At 40.7% G+C, this 15,023-nt stretch overlaps 1 protein-coding gene across 1 annotated transcript; it reads right to left on the bottom strand.

Moving 5' to 3' along the window:
• Nucleotides 1-8,810: 8,810 nt before the first annotated feature.
• On the bottom strand, nucleotides 8,811-14,958 carry FAM199X (family with sequence similarity 199, X-linked). The gene is made up of 6 exons (XM_053473559.1): nucleotides 14,307-14,958; nucleotides 11,701-11,920; nucleotides 11,013-11,162; nucleotides 10,437-10,598; nucleotides 9,301-9,561; nucleotides 8,811-9,030 (listed from the first exon to the last, which is right to left on the bottom strand). Exons 1-6 carry the CDS (start codon nucleotides 14,471-14,473, stop codon nucleotides 8,860-8,862), a joined length of 1,131 nt encoding a protein of 376 aa, XP_053329534.1. The 5' UTR covers nucleotides 14,474-14,958; the 3' UTR covers nucleotides 8,811-8,859.
• Nucleotides 14,959-15,023: the final 65 nt, after the last annotated feature.

Raw genomic sequence — 15,023 nt, 5'->3', positions numbered from 1 at the left:
TCCGAACACCTAGACATTGAACTCCAAATTCTCCGTCACTTAAAAGTGGCAAAAATGAATAGTCGGGGAATAATGAATAAAATGTTACTGAAGCCAATCTAATAAGCATTGATAATCCAGCTCTTTTTTATCGTATTGATTTTAAACAGAAGTAAATGAAGTAAATGATAATAGCGCACGGTTTAAATTACTTACAGCTTTTCAAATTCTTTGAGAGATCCCGCTTTTTTTTCTGCTACGCTTCACATACATAAAGAAAGTTTGTGGGAACAATTACTTTTGACATATAGCCACATGCATTAAGGCATCTATACATAGGTACATTAGCATGGCTGCCAACAGTTTGAGGGCAAAGTGAACTAGGGAAGGTACAGCATATACATGGACTGTTAACAAAAAGAAATGAATTATTGTTTAACAAATGTTATTGCACATCTTTAACTCTAAAGAATAATTTGCACTGTTTTTTTAGTTCCTAGTATGTTGAACAATCCCTAAGTTTTATCTCCTCGTTCTGGTTTATCCAAGTATTTGTTCAGTGTAGCCCACGCGCCACACTACAAGTATGACCATTAACAAGAATCTTTAAGGGGTTAATAGTAGCACAAGTGAACAATTTAAATGCGGTACATTTATGGAACATCTTCCTGGCAGAGGTGGTGACGTTTACTGTGAAGTTTCAGTAAAAATTTAGTCAGATATGACAAGTGGAGAGATTTTATTTTGCAGTAAGAAGACTACACCTATCAAACAGCTTGGAATTGTAAAATCCTTTTTATAGTAATTCTCTGCCTATTTAGACAATGTGTCCTTCAACCCGCTGCGCTACAATTGTGGTCACACGAGCATAACCTGTAACTGTCCGTGTGAATCGCTGCTTCCCCGGGTCTCCGGGTCGCTCTACTACCGGGGCAGGGGAGCAGTGTTAACAGTGCCTGCTTCTCACCACAATTTCTATCCTACTCTCAATGCATTTAACGTTGTCTGGGTTTAGTTTAGGACTCCAGGTTTCTAAGTATGGACATGAGGTGCAAACACAAGTATGAAAGCGGGTTACAAGCTTCAATAGAAATCAAACATTTTGCAGGGAGAGATTTGGGTCCAAAAGAATGACAGGGTCTTCTAAAAGGGTAACTTTGAATGCATGTAGTACAACATAGTTTACCTTACTTAAAGCAGAACAGCCCCAATCCTAAACTTTACTGTTCAGTATATTTAAGGTGTAATGAGTAAGAACATTTAGGTTTTTGCCACCGTATTTGGTTCTATTAGCCATAAGTGAAAGGAAGACATTTGCTCTGCTTGTCAAGATAAAACAGTTCCCAATTCTTCTGCCCTAGTCACCACTGTGGTGGGATCACCTCTACCAGGATGAATATATTAATTCCAGATGCTTCTTTCTTCTGCCACTTCCTCGGCAGCCTTGAAGCCAAGCTGCTGGTCCTGACGCCTTTGTCCTCAAGGTTTTGAAACAAAGAGGAATGGAGCCTGGTGCTGGTAGAAAGGCATTAGTATTTAACCACTTGAAGGAATTTGCGTTTCTGCTGTGTCCAACAAATTGCTATAATTATTTGCACAACGTGAGTTGCTATTAGCTGCTGTGAGACTTAATAAAAGAAAATGGAGAGTCAATGCACTGAAAGCTGAAAGTTTTTCTAACCAAGTCTAAGTGAATTCCGAATGTGTAACATTTGGTACAAACTAAAAATACTCATTTGCTTAACAAAAGATGCAATCATATTGTTAAAATTAGTTTATGAATATATAACAACAGTACTGGTTTTGTGATTTTGCAAATGTTAAAATAATCTAGCAGGGAAAAGTCTTATATATATATATATATATATATATATATATATATATATATATATATATATATATAATTTATTATATATATATATACTGCAGGTTGTGACCAGGGCTGGGTTCTCAATAACATACCAATCTGGCCCTTTTTGAAGCAAACACCAGTCTGCCCCTCCTTCCTGCCTTGATGCCCGTCGTTTCTAGGAGTTCTAAATATCTGGTGGATATGAATATATCACAGTGTTCTACAACCCTAAATGTCATAATAATGTAATAGGTCAATTGTCATAAGACAAGATCCAGAAGAACCAGAATGTGAGGCAAATTCCCTCTGCACAAAGGAAAGCAACAACCCCTGGCATACATTTGGGCCTTCATGAGCCTTGTCTCAAACCTTTTTTGTATGGTATTTGCCCTTCTGGGATCTCTTGGGGTGCACCCGAAGGGGAAATGTGAGACCAGACATAGACGTCCTTGCTCTCTTGTGCCTAGAGAATTACCAACCAGTCATCGCTGATGAGGCTAATGCAGGCTGAAATGTATATCTGAGGTTTTTGGTTCCCTCATGCAGAGGAAACATGTGTGATATGTCAATGGAAGTGTTTCCTCTGTAATGGCACAAGGCAGCTACCCTTGAAATGTAAGGATGCATTGTATGACAGCCTTTTAAGCAGTCTAATCAAACCTTTTTTGTATGGTAAGATACACATCAAGATCCAGTTTCCTGCAGGTCAGCCATGTCTTGATGTTTTGCCAATGAGCCCCAATGTCATATTTTGGTAGGCAGTGGGGGTTATGGGCTGTTGGGGAGGTCCTCTGATCTCTACTAACAGGCCCACTGAACCGCTGCAGCACAGATCTCAATGACAGCAACCACACGGCCTCCTCACAATATAGCATTTGGCTTCACTACCTGGCAAGACGTAGGTGTCCCTAGTATTGCCCCTGGCCTGGCTTATAGATAAGCCCCGAACAAAGGTATCCCAACTGTAACATCTCATATGTTGGAGGGTGTGAAGTCCGGAGTGCATGTTGCAATTATAAAACATTATTATGATACACCTGATATCTGTAACAAACAATGTGTTCAAAAAAAATAACAACTAACAATTCAAATGCTACACACCAAAAACAAAAAAAACAGAAACGATGTTTTGGGCAAACTCACTTTGTCTTGAAGCAGAATTAGAGATCTTCGAAATCATTTCTGAAATCAGTTCTTTAAATAATCTCAGATAATTAAAATCATTCATTAAAGTATCAAATAGTGTTTGGCATTAAGAAAAAAAGACCTTCCACAAGATAATCAGTCTTTTCATGCCAGAATTGTTTAGACACATCCCAACCCTCACATTGACAACAAGGCAATTTTGTGACTGCACAGGAGATAAATGGCGTTAAATCCGCTAAGTCAACAAGACATTTTTGTTGTACTCTGGTCATAGATGAGTCACTAAGTAAGATGATTAATCACAAATCAATGTTACTAAGCTCATTTACAAACTATCTCCCTCTTCAAAAACAGTTAGAAGGTTGAAATTTATAAGCTAATGCATTTATTTTAGACGCTTCATCCTTGTTATTAGTCATAACCACCGTACAACGCCGGAAGCTCGAGAGCAATTAAAGCGGAGTGATGCCCTCCTTGTAAACACTTTGGCACTTTTTTTTATCTTGCAAGAGCACTGTGCAAATATATAAATGAAATAATGCATTGCAGATAAATTATAGCTAATGTCATGTAGTTGGAAAAAATAGAGATATATATTTCAATAGGAAAGTGGCTAACTGGGAATAAGCTTTATTGGTCGGTAAACCATGCGATATTTGTCTTGACTTCTTTTCTGATTAGGAGCATTATTAATGTCGGTAAACACATATATAGATTTATTTTTTTTCATAAAAGGTTTCGTACGATTATAACACTATTTTCAGTTAATTGTTTAACCTGCCAGTGGGTGGGAATGCATGGTTTAAGGGCTGTTAATATATTTACACCATAGAATTATTTGACCATCAGTTTAAAATTAAAAAATAGTTAAGAATAAAAAAAAAGTATTAAAATATAAATTTGCAAATCATGTGATTGATATCATTCATTTACAAAAACAGACTTAATTTAGAGGATTCTGTTGTATTTGTTAGTGGACTATTTGTAATTATTAATAAAACACTGAATAGTCTTTTAAACTAGAATGGCAATAACCAGCGAGATCTGGCCATCAAGTACATGATAAGTCCCAAACATAATATGACTCTTAACCATATGTATAAACAGAATTACCACATTTATACATTTTTCTGTTGCGGGTAAACTCATTGTGCTAAATGTAAATGTAAATATTTGTAAATATTTAAGGTGCACTCACATGGATAAAAAAATAAATAAAATGACTCCAAATCCCGGCTTGTTCCAAGGCCGATTTTACACCGTCTATATCAGATTTCATTAGCCAACCATCCCTACACTGCCCACTGGTGGATTTATAGGATCACACCCTTTAAACACAGACCAGAGCAGTGATGAATGCCACAGGTTTTCCACAAGTCTCGGTCGGAAGATCAGACACCATATATTGCAGAATATATATTTTATTGATATAATTATAATTTTATTTAATCAGGTTAGTAAATTACCATACTAAAATTTGTAACTAAAAAGCTTCTGGAAGTTTAAACAAAATATATAAAAAGAAAATGAGTATTACCGGTAAATCTTCTATGTAAATTTATTTCACACTGGAAATATATATTATGAAGGTCCACAGCAGCCCAAGCTGATTTCGACAAGCCAACTCACCCATATGTTCAGTTCAGCATCCGGCACCACTATTAACGTCGGCTTCACTGAAATGATCTCAGTTCCTCAGAAGGAAATTGTTCCAGAACTTTCTAAAACTCAACAGGACCGTCCAACTCAACAACCATCTTGAGCACTGGCTCTCATCAATTCCATTGACAGACCTTAATAATAATAGTTCAGTACACACTCGCAGCCTGGTTAAATAGCACTCAAATCAAGTTGTTTTAAATCATTTATCTCTGTGATGCGCCACGCAACATAAACGTTAGCTTGTTTGAAAGGTTAAAATGAAGATCATCTTCTGGTCATGTGTGCCTTAAACTTACCTGGAACATTCGGTTCAGCAGCATTTAACCCGTATTGTTTGCCAGTGAATTTGTAGTTTTTAAGGCATTTTGGAATTGCTTTGCTTGTGTTCAGCTGAGGTAGAAGAACTTGAGTTGTAATTGATTGTAAGCTTGCGAGCAGGGCTCTCTCCACCAAATGTATCGGTTTGTCTTAGTCTGTCAATTCTTGTCTTGTCATATCCCTTGAATTTATGTATTGTATTAAGCGCTGCGTAAACTGTTGGCGCTATATAAATAAAAGATAATAATAATAATTTTGCTACCATTGATGGCTGCACAATAGACTCTTAATAGATCCCAAATGATCTAATGGCAAAGCATTGATTACATGCCAACTGAACCCCTAACCTGCTCGGCCTCTGAGCAGAGCCATGCCACTCTTAATGAGCTCAGCTTCACTTAAAATGTTTGTTTAAAAAAAAAAAGAAAAACCTTTTGCAGCACCATGGATGTCCAACCAGTCCACCAGTGATGTGATGTTCAAAATGATAACACACACACAGCATCGATTAATTATATTTATTCAACAGAAAGTAATGTCATCATCTCAATGTCAAAATTAAAGTCAAATTTTGCAGAAAAAAAAAACAATAGAAATTCATAGGCCCAAGCGCGCACATATTAATGTACAATTAAGAAAAAAAGAATATATAGCACTAACCCATAAAAAGTTCAGGCTGCAAAAGCTGTACAAATTACATATTAAAATGCATTTCACAAGTATACAAGTAATATTTTTTTCCTGATACACCAGTCATCTAATATATGTAATATTATGGGAAGCTTAAAAAAAAATTGTGAAAAAAACATTTACAATAAAAAAAAAAAAAAGAATTAGTCAAGTAACAAAAGAGCAAATCTGAAAGAGGTAAGAATGCGGTCATTTAACAACTGTCAGCATTTTATTACATTAACATTCCACTACAGTATGTCCACGAATGGCATATTTTATAGTGCATTTCAGAAAGTGGAGAAGTTGCCCGCTGATTTTTTTTAGGGGCTGGTGCTTTAACATTTTAAAGTGACAGAGGGCCATTTTCCTTATGCTAAGCCTCCTCCAGTCTAGGAGGGAACACGCCAAGGGCAGAAACACGGCCATGTTGTCATCATGGAATCCAGACAAAAAGCACTGCCAAAGCGTGAATGGAAGTTTCACAGAAAAATAAATATTTTTTTTAGGCAATTTATTGTAATGTAAAAACGTTAACTGCAGTATGTCTATGCTAAATAACAGATCATGCTATTATAAACAGTAATAGCATGCAAATGTATGCATGTTTTAACATAACTGGCACATTCAGGTACTAAACCTTTGTTGCAAAAATTGAAGAAAAAATAGTTGTGTACATAATTAGGGATGACCAAAACATCTCAAATTTATTTTAAAAAAAACCCATGATATAGCGGAAGGTTCTTTTTTAGAAAAATACATACCAGTATTTTTCTATGTATATATGATGGGAATGGAGTCTCTGTCCACATTGTGAAGCCGCATTTCCATAGGCATTAGCAGTTAAATGAGCCATCATGTCACTTTATACCAGCCCGGTAAAAACCAACGGAGGTATTATCACACCAGTGACAGAAAGCTTCCATCCCAAGGGGTGATACAAGCACACATTACAAAGCAGGTTAGCCATTTATGCCTGAGCCGCCACAAACATACGTAACAAGAAACACTGTTCACACCAGTAGTGTTAAAATAAGACAACAAAATGCTAAACCATAGCTTGATGTCCGGTCTCATATAAACTTGGACAGAATTTTAGATCCTACAAATGGCATCATGGCTGCATTAAAACCGAAGTAGGCTCTGAAGGTGAATTGGCTAACGCGAGCGCCTCGATCAGGGATCTGAAATGCATGGGAATTAAAGGGGACCAAGTATACGCCGGATAGTACGATTAGTTTAACCAGCAAACGTATCCATGATTAAAGCAACCAGGTTAAATCTCTACAAACCTCATACAGGGCTCTTTAATTTTCATTTCAAAGACGCTGTGAAGAGCAGTATGACTAAATATTAGCCCCTCCATGTTCTACAAATAATGTCCTCTCCAACCACTGTGTTTTTCTGAGGTCTTTGTATCTATCCTTGGGATAGAGATATCATCATGATAATCTGATTACAGATTATCAGATTACCGGGGGTGTGTTTATTTGGATATGGTTTAGGATAAATGTGTTAAAAGGCAAAAAAAAACAGAAAAAAAAAAAACAGAAAAAAAAACCCAGCAAAAAAAAAACAGAAAAAAAAACCTGGTATTTCTACTTAAAATATATGTAGTCTGAAACATGCATTGTCTTTTCAACCGCTATTTGATGTCATTTACAATCATGTCACGTTTATTAGCAAAGTTAAGGGGAAAACAAACCTACACGGAAAAGCCCTGATCCTACCCGATCCCTTTCCTAATAAACTCACCGACATGAAGGCGTGCAATATAAAATAGCCACATGGCGCCCAAAACCTTGAACAGCTTCATACAGACATGGAACGTTTGCCAGCCATTTTGGTTCATAAAACCATTCCATACCTTCAGAACAAGGACGGCGATGTCCCAGACGTTGGTTGTTCATACAAACATGTAATACATTCCAACATTTTCAGATGCACAAAAATATCAGGAAGATAGTCACAAGAAGACCATCCATAGGTTTCTTTAGTCAAGTGTTCCAGTATTACTATAACTTATCTGTATATACATCACTTTACAGGAAAATGTAACAGAAACAAAGGTGGCTGTGATCAAGTCCCCAGCCTTAATACCCCCCATCCGGAGACCTTAATGAATGTATTACCCGGCCTGGAGTTTCCACTACCCATCCAAACTATAGTGCTTCACGACTTCAACTTGAGGAACTGGCCAACTGGCCGCCAGCAACATCGTCTTCTACACGGCGTGAGAAAACATTAAATCCTTACAGCATTTCAGAAATATTTGAGCATTTTTTTAGTAACAGACTGAACATAACTATGCCACTTAAAGACCAAATTAAATAATTTCCCTTTAAATTATCTCAGACAAAAAAAATATATAAAATAAAGCCCTGAAAAAATTCCAGAGTTTTTAGTTAAATAATTTCTTTTTTGTCAAAAAAAAAAATAATAATAATAATTCACACATTCTGTAAATATACTTCAGATTGCAAATAGCATACTCTCCGATAACCAGCTACACCAAGATGGAGTGTCTTTATATTATTATATACAGATATAAAGAGTAAACGAGTTGCTTGACAATTTCTATTCCCTTTTCAGGAACCGATAGTGTTTAAGAACTACAGTGTTCTTCGTAAGTCTGTCAGTAGTCCGTTCCAGAAAATAGCAAAGTGTTACCGATATACAGTAAGATGGATCAAAAGCAGGCTTCGCTTATTTTTATAGAAGCATTTTAGAGCAATGGAGCTGAGCAAAAAGCGATTTGAAGTAAAACCTATATAAAAGAAAATTAATTACTGTCCGTATCCAGGAGTTAGCGTTTTATGTGCCTGAAAGCCTTTTGTGACTCGCTTCAGTCTTTGACGAAAAAATGTTTTTGCATGCTAATGATTTGAGAAAGTAAAAATAAAATCTTAATAAAAAGGGCCGTTTAGTGATTTTTGCAGGCATACTCAATATTTTATGGAGATTCAACTGCAACGTACAAAACTATATTTCCAGTTCTAAGGCTGAGGAGGAAATGTGTATGCAATAAATAAGAGGTTTTCTGTTATTACACTTTAACAGATACAGAACTCTCACTTATGGGCAGAGATACCAAGACTCATAAGTTACATGAACATCGTGGAAAGACCTGTATGTGGACGTTATACACATGCTGTTCTGGATGCTCCAATGCTTTAGTCAAGTTTGCAAGTCTCAGCGAAGACTTAGGAAGAACACTGTTAGTTTCACCCTCGTCACATCAGTACATCCACGTCCCCTTCATGGTCTTCTTCATTCACTTTTAAAGAGAGCACTTCTTCGTTTAGGAACAAGCCACTGAGTCTTTCCTTCCTGGCCTGCCTCTGCTCCTTCAGCTGCCTCTTGCGCAGAGCTTTCTGCTGAAGTTTTCTTTGTTTGGATCTTTTCTGTAGTAAAAAAAGGCATTGTTAAACATAAAACGTGAGGAAAGAAAAGTAACCGGACCACATAAACTAAAACTAATGAAGAAGTCATGAGCTTCACCTGCACCTTACATTAGAGAAGACATCCCTTGTTGGCTACACACAGTTCTGTCATGGCAATAAAGTCTACAGCTTCCACAAGCCTCTTTCCTAGATTAGTCACACACCTATTACTACTAGCGGAACAAAATGTATGCCAGATCACATTCAGCGACTGGGATAAGCACACGTTACCTTGGAATCTCGAATTCTCTCTGCAGCGCTTGCCGACAGGTTGCTGTCACTGTGCGTTCGGCTCATGTTGGCACTAGAGTTTGAGGCAGAGTTGCCCACGCTAGAACCACTGCTGCTGGCCGTGCTGACCATGCTGGCACTGCTACTGCTGACACTTGCCCCGCTCACCCCGCTAGTGCTGGCTGTACTGTAACCAGTTCTCTTCCAGCTCTCCCGCGTGGTACGCTGCCGTGGACTGTGCTCCTTAATGTAGCTCCTGACCTGAGAAAGTAAAAGTGGAACAAATCACTTCAGACATTAGGGAGTTACAAAGCCCAACACCGCAAAAATACCTCTTTAACACACAGTTGCCCACAATATGAGGTAGTTACGTGAGTTTGTGATTGATAACGTTTGGTGGACCTACATTAATACGAGTCCCATGCAGCCTAATCAACAAATAACGCATATTAAATTACATTGTATGTACTTTAATAATCATTCTATAAACTCGGCATCCCCTCTGTGGGCTCTTTGTGAAGAAAGTGGGTCATGTTTTACCCCCTCGGAAGTCTTGCTGTGTCAGCAACGGAGCGGACTGGTGGCGAGTACACCAAGCGGGGGCAGTCAGCAGATCCGGTCGACTAAAGTTCAGAAGCAGTGAAGGGCAAAAGCAAGTGGGAAGGCATTCTGCAAGGTGGACCACACCAAAATGGCGAGGGAGCACTCACTTACCATGTGATTTAAAGTGCATATTATGTGTGGAGTGTCCATTGAAGAAGGGACCTCTAAGGCCTTGAAGGCTTATGTCACTCTATATTTTACTCTGAAGATAGGCAGGCTATAATGTATCACAAAGCGCTCTGGATAATTTATTGTTACAAACATTACTGTTCTGAAAAGTAGTGTCCATGTGGAAAGCTTCTTGCACAGGAAGCAAACTAGAGAACTGACAGGAAACCCTAGCTTTGATTTTTCAGGACTTTTCCAATTCCTAGTGCCTTCCTCATCGGTCAAACTCGTTCTTCCAACATCTTAGTCATTAAATGTGGGTTATGCCTTAAATATTTATGGTAACTTAAATGTTTTTATCTCTACTTCTCAAGAATAATAAAAGATTTGGTGGCAGTCTATGGAAAGAAACCAAAACAACCTACCTGTTTTAGCTTTTCATCTGTCAGACAATTCAGTTCGATGATAAATTCGCTGTCTGTTGGAGAGATCTGTGCTGTAGGATCAATGATCTTTATTATATCAAGCTGTTCTCGAAGACCCATTTCAGTGCTGACCTTCCGACTGAGATACTCAATGTATTCAACCTTGAGAAAGCACATTGGAACGATCAGTAACACAAAACACTTACTCCACACGTAGCTTAACCAAACTGTTCAGTGAATACAATTTATTGAGAGGGGAACTCCTATCACCATGTACCCCCATAACACACTTACCTTGCCTAGAGCCTGCCTTCATAGCTGCTCACACAACGTGAGTGACACAACATTGCATTAAATGACCCCCGGTGCGCTCAAGTGAGCCCAAGACCAACCCTGTTTAAATAATCTGGGGGCAGTTCAGAGGAAATTGCCTCCCTGCCTGCCCCCATGTTCTAACAATTAAATCGCTTGATTTCAAGTCCATCACCAAGTAACTATTGTGATGGCAGCATCCCAAGGTCCCACTGGAGATCATGTTATACGTTGGAGAGGACAGTGTGGACTTCATGAAGATACCTGTTCATCGTTTGTCATGGCACTCCATGGAAGTTCATCCAGGTTCCTGTGCTTGTTCTTCTTTTTGGATGGGAGACATGGTGAACTGGGAATACTTGGAATTACGTCTGAAAGCACATCGCTTCCACTTGCAATGTCGCTGCCTGGCAACTTGGGAGACAAAAGATAAAGAGAACTGTTAAGGACACAAGTGATGAAATACATGGCTGTGGCATTTAGTTGATATAACATTGTGTTAAGTGCAACATTTATTGAAGTCAAGCATGTTTGTAATATTTAGCAAGAAAAAGTAAAACCTTATACATGTACCACAACTGCCTGGGAGTTCCTGAAATAAATACAGCCCTCCCACGATAAAGAATACAAGGACTATGTTAACGTTTTCTAGAACAACACATAATGATTCCATCCATGATGTCCCAAACCAGACTGCTCTTGGTCTCACTGAAATGCAGGGTATAACTCACCCTGTGGGCACCTAAAATATATTTATGAGCTTCCAGAGTAATCACGCGCAGGTACACCCCAGTCAACATATGCATGTTAACGTATATTAAGTGCTATATTATCAAGCATACGAGCATTCATCAGATCCCACCGTATATATTAGGTACGTTTTGTCAGCCACCCACGCTATTAGCCTTGCAAATACCACACACAAGATTTCCAGGGGGTCTCACTACCTTACCTGCCATTCAAATTCACTGTCAGACCAGTCCCAGTAGGTACTGATGGAGGAGGACACGTCGCTGCATACGCTGCCTTCTGGAAACAGATCGAATGAAGTAAAGTCTTGATCATCCAGTAAGGAGTAGCAGTCATCTTGATCCCCAACAGAGACAGAAGAAAATAGTTCCTCGCTGCACTCGGAGCTTGCCACACTGGTTCCACAGGATGTTAGGTTCCACCTGCAGACATACAGAAGACACGCCTATTACCATCCATGCCAATCTGGACACCAGACAAATATGACACAACTTGATAAAGACACAAGATACATTTGTGTAGATGCTGCACGCCTTGTTGTCCCAATTACCAAGGTTAACCTATTACTCGCGAGGCATCTACTCTTCAGCCCTTTGGAGATCACGCTACAATCCCGAGCAACACCTGATGGAACGTCTGGAACTTCTAGGCTCCAGAGAGAGGCACTGTGACTCCCCAACCCTAGTCTAGCCAACAACCTCTGGGAAAAACTTCTGACAATACTAAACTAACTGAGTTAACACATATAGACAGCACTTTTGTTAATACAGCATCCTCCTCCCACTCGCAGAGACATTAGCTTTGAAAGCTTTGTCACCGGGGGGCTAGTACTTGTTAATTTTCAAATCATCAAAACTGATTAAATAGATTTGGTCCATTATCGTCCCTTTTAAATCCGATTCTGGAACGGCCACGGAAGCCGCCCTGCAATAAAGTGTATATCAGAACTTTATGAAGTTAAACTCCTTACTTTATAAGCATTATAAAACACAAACTGTCTCCAGCAATGGAAAACACAACTTGCCTGTGGACGCAGTCCTCGGCGCACTGAATTAGTAACTAGGACTGTAGGATTTGCAGACACAATAGAGGTAATTTCCTTACCAGCAAGATGCAAATAATACAAAAAAATGTAAAAAAAATACAAAAGTTAAAGGGAGCGTAGCCCCCGGGAATAATGTAAAGATCTTCCGTGCACAGATGCCCTCACCCCATTTTTTTTTTAGATCAGATGGTTCCTGCCCCCCTCTCACGGAGTAACGTCAGCACTGCTGCCCGCTTTCTGCCAGGGTACCCTTCTGATAACATTACAGAGACGCACGTAAATCTGCATCGATTGTTTCCAGCCCAGCAGGGACAAGGGAAGACCAACACAAGAAGCCATCATTGTTCCACTGATTATAGGATGCATCTAAACCGTCACCCCACCTAAAGACGGCGTTTATTAGAAACCACTGCCCTGGGACCGACTCAGGGCTGCAGCCCCAGCCCTCAATGGCCTTACTGCTGAGGGCCACAATATGATGTCATGGATCTGACACGTTAAATACTTCTGCAAACAGCCCTCTTTAATGAATAGACCCCAGATAAACATAGAGCTGCAGTAAAGGCATCTAGCCCGGTCATTTGCTCTGCGTTACGTAAATGGATGATAAGCTAGCTAAGCGTTCTATATGGATCGGGGCCGGAATGACGATTAAAGGCAGCGGGCGCCTGATAGCATAAGCGCGGCCCGTGGCTGGGTACACACAGATGCCCGCTACTGTTTTATGGTCACATAGCGTGCGACTGGGCAATTTGGCCCAATGGGCGTTTGGCTGGTGTGCCAGATAGTCAGTCCGGGGCTGGACAACCAGCTTGAAAACGTTAGCGATCAACGAGACAAACTGCTAAACAGGTAAATGTTTCACGCAGAGATGCAACCAATGTTCTCTGCAGACAGCTGCTTTCCCACCCCGGTGACGTCTACACACGCACACGGAGCGCATGTTCACATCTATCACTAATGGATGCGTGGCTGGGGGTGCTCACGGACACGGCAGAGGCCGAGTAACTCTGCAGACGCTATAAGATTAGTTTCAATAAGTTTCAATATGGAGTACATAGGTCAAGGCGTTTGACATCACTTTCCCTTTAACACACAGCTCATAATCGCTCAGTGAATGAACAGACAGCTCAAAGTCAGTATGCAGCTTACAAGCACGTCTCTCTCTCTGTCGTCAGGGACAGCGTTACGCCACAAAAAAAGTGATGTCACCAAAAGTACAGTTTGAGAGATGAATCAATGGATTTCCATGAAAACCACTTTGCTTCCCCACTATGAAGCTCAGGATATTGTGTATATATAGTGTAGTATATATAAGCTACTTTTCTCGCTTAACTGTTAAACTTGTGCAGCAGAATAGTCACACAGCGCAGTACACACTCTTCGTATACCGGAGGACTTTGACATATACACTAGAATAACCAGGAACACCGATCACAGGACCGGGCAATCATGGGGCTGCCTTATAGTAAACTGGGGAGAGCAGCCACCATTCAGCCTTGGGGAGGACTAAGGTGGGCGCAGTTACCCAGCGCAGTTAATGTGTTCAGGGGGCCCTACTATCCAGGTCTGTCCCCCACATAAAGTTACCATAAGACACTGCATGTAAAGCACATAGAAGGAGCACATAAAGTACCCAGCCAGAGGTAAGTCTAACGCTAGACACCTGGTGGCTGTATGTGGAACTGCAATTAGCACCCAAAAAAAGGCAGTGGCGCAGAGCAGCTTAGGGGTAAGTCCTCCCCGGTATTCGAAGTACTTACCGGTTAGAGTGGAAGCGGCGCAGGGGGTCTGTCCGGTGGCAGGATGACAGCTGGCACCCAAAATCACTGACATCCAGGTAGCCCTCCTCGCTCACACTGCCCCGCTGGGACAATAGCGGGAAGGGCTCGTCCGGAGCCAGGAACTTCTCGTACAGGCCTTCAGACATCCTGAGGGGCGGAAGGCGCGCGGCTGTCGGCTTCGATCTCACGCCCGGGACGTTCTTATGTAACGGGCCGGATCATGTGAAGACTCATTTGCTTAGCTGGTTCTCGGTAAAATCCCGCAAACTGCGGCTTCTGGATCTGCTGCCGGGGAGCACGGAACGCGCGGGCTGCTACGTACACGGTGTCCGGATCTGAACGCGGCCGTATACCGGGTACCGTGTCTCAAGCAGCGTGGATCCCCAGGCCAGTCAAAGCAGAATTCAGGCAAGACGCGGCTTTTCCGGAGTGTGTGAAGGCCCGTCTTCCTTTCTGGCTCCCAGTAAGCGTTGGATACTGAGCCCTGCGCCCCCTGCAGCACCGGAGAGCAACTCAATCCCAAAGGGAGGTTCTGGGAAGTCACGCAATCCCAGGCAGCAGCACCGCGGTACTCCCCATGGCTACCGGGGCGCCCGCGTCACATTTCTGTTTTTGCCCTTTAATTACTTAAAAGCATAATACCCTAGCGCCCTGTTCCTAGCGATATACATGCCATAGGGTAATATCGTGCTGTAC

Source organism: Spea bombifrons, chromosome 8 (assembly GCF_027358695.1).
Source record: "Spea bombifrons isolate aSpeBom1 chromosome 8, aSpeBom1.2.pri, whole genome shotgun sequence".
NCBI classification, from domain to species: domain Eukaryota; kingdom Metazoa; phylum Chordata; class Amphibia; order Anura; family Pelobatidae; genus Spea; species Spea bombifrons.
The sequence above is the reverse complement of the archived record's forward strand: the minus strand, read 5'-3'. Positions and strand labels throughout refer to the sequence as shown.

Coding starts and splice junctions, on each gene's coding strand:
- FAM199X (XM_053473559.1), bottom strand. CDS start 14,473: ATGTCTGAAGGCCTGTACGAGAAGTTCCTGGCTCCGGACGAGCCCTTC. Junction 11,163..11,700: donor ACAGTGAATTTGAATGGCAG/GTAAGGTAGTGA, acceptor TTGTCTCCCAAG/TTGCCAGGCAGCGACATTGC. Junction 9,031..9,300: donor AGAGAATTCGAGATTCCAAG/GTAACGTGTGCT, acceptor TTTTTACTACAG/AAAAGATCCAAACAAAGAAA.